This window comes from Montipora foliosa, chromosome 1 (genome assembly GCF_036669935.1).
Source record: "Montipora foliosa isolate CH-2021 chromosome 1, ASM3666993v2, whole genome shotgun sequence".
NCBI lineage: Eukaryota > Metazoa > Cnidaria > Anthozoa > Scleractinia > Acroporidae > Montipora > Montipora foliosa.
In genome coordinates, this window is record NC_090869.1 from 46,946,880 (window position 1) to 46,948,736 (window position 1,857).

General features: G+C 42.3%; 1 protein-coding gene across 2 annotated transcripts in view; it reads left to right on the top strand.

Moving 5' to 3' along the window:
• Positions 1 to 597: 597 nt before the first annotated feature.
• The window catches only part of LOC137999796 (ephrin-B3-like), an 11,359-nt gene continuing 10,099 nt past the window's right edge, over positions 598 to 1,857 (top strand). The window contains exon 1 of one of the 2 annotated variants that reach the window (XM_068845724.1): positions 598 to 929. In XM_068845724.1, the coding sequence (XP_068701825.1) occupies positions 817 to 929 (113 nt within the window). In that variant the 5' untranslated portion in view covers positions 598 to 816. The remainder of the gene's footprint in view (positions 930 to 1,857) is intronic. The other variant, XM_068845714.1, reaches the window with a different exon arrangement.

Here is a 1,857-nt window from a genome sequence, read left to right on the forward strand (position 1 = left end):
TTTATGCAAATTAGTGGTAAAAACGAGGCGTGTCACGCAATCGCGCGCTCTACTATGTCAAAGAAAAATGTGAGACTGCTCGCAGTCTATTCTCAAGCACGGCAATAAACTTAAATTGTTGTTTGCTCAACTACGCTCAGCATTTCTCAAAAGGTAACTCGTTTGCTGGAAAGGGGCCAGAAATTTCAGAAGAACAGAAGTTTAAATGCAAAAAATGAACTGACATGCCATTTTTTTGAAATTATCCTTTTGCTTATAAAATAGTAACGCCTGCCACACAGGCTAAAGATATGCACACCTTTCTTCGCTCTTTTAATACTTTCAAGCACATTTCCGGTACCCTCTTGCTTCAAAAACTTGCAGTTGTTTAAAAAAATACCAGACTGCTCCCAGTTTCCACGCCAGCACACACTTTCAAACTGAAACTCCTAGTTTTAAAATACAGGAATAAGGAGTTAGAAGCTTTGTTTGAGACTAAAAAACCGGAAACCATATAACAGATAACTGTAAGATACGTTGGCGAACGGTCTGGCGAACGTTGGCGCCAAACTAGCTCACAACCGCCCGACTTATTTTTGACCAATCATAAGCAAGGAAGGAAATACGATACTTGAATATACGCCAGTGTTTTCTGGAACAATGAAATTCGGTTTCAAGCTGCAGCGTTTGTGGGCGTCTCTGGTGTGATAGCACGTCTCGATAACACTGCGACCTTTGAGACTAAGAGCTCTAAAAGCTTACAAAAACACCTCTGGGCTGTTTTCACGTCTAGTCAGCGAGCTTCAACACGATCAGCTGTGACACATAAGGGTTACAATGATAACACAACATGGAAAACGGCTTTATTTCTCCCTCGTCTTGCCGTTTCTTCTTGAGCTCGTGTATGGGAAGTTCTATCCATCAATACTTTGGAACCATCAAAATCCACGGTGAGTCTGTTTAGTCTGTTTCGTTTTGTATCGGCATCATTCGCAAACACTCGTAAAACCTCCGAAATCATGCCACATTATTAGCTATTATTGTATCCGTTCTCTGAGCCTGTACAATAGTCTAATCTGTGTTTGCCCGGCGCGTTTCCTACACTCCACACAGTTTCTTGCAACTTAGAAGCAAGGAGTAAAATCTCTAGGCGAATTGATTTCGTTCTTTGAAGAGAACAGATTTCTGGAATAAATTGTCGTAGTGGTTTATACGACACTTGTGTCGCCTAAACTGAAAGGAAGTTCTTTTAATATTTGCCATCTCCTTAGCTTCAGATTTTCTTTCAAATGTTTTCCCCAGTTCAACACTGCTTCTTAGCAGTATTATTAACTGGCATGTTTCTCTCGATAGTTCGATTTTGTGTAAGGTCCGATTTACACGGTACGACTTTGTCGCATGCGACAACGGCTTACGACAGGCCCACGACGTGAGTCTACGTCAGAAAAAATGTCGTAGCATTTTAAGGGCCGATTTACACGGTACGACTTTGTCGCATACGACAACGGCTTACGACAGGCTCACGACATGATTTGCGATTGTTAGGGCCGATTTACACGATACGATTTTGTCGCATGCGACAAGCTCACGACAGGCCTACGACATGACTTACGATTGTCGCAGCGTTTTAAAACATGTTTTAAAATGCTACGACATTTTTTCTGACGTACACAACAATCGTAAATCATGTCGTGGGCCTGTCGTAAGCCGTTGTCGCATGCGACAAAGTCGTACCGTGTAAATCGGCCCTTAGGTACGTCAGAAAAAATGTCGTAGCATTTTAAAACATGTTTTAAAACGCTGCGACAATCGTAAGTCCATGTCGTAGGCCTGTCGTGAGCTTGTCGCATGCGGCAAAATCGTATCGTGTAAATCGGC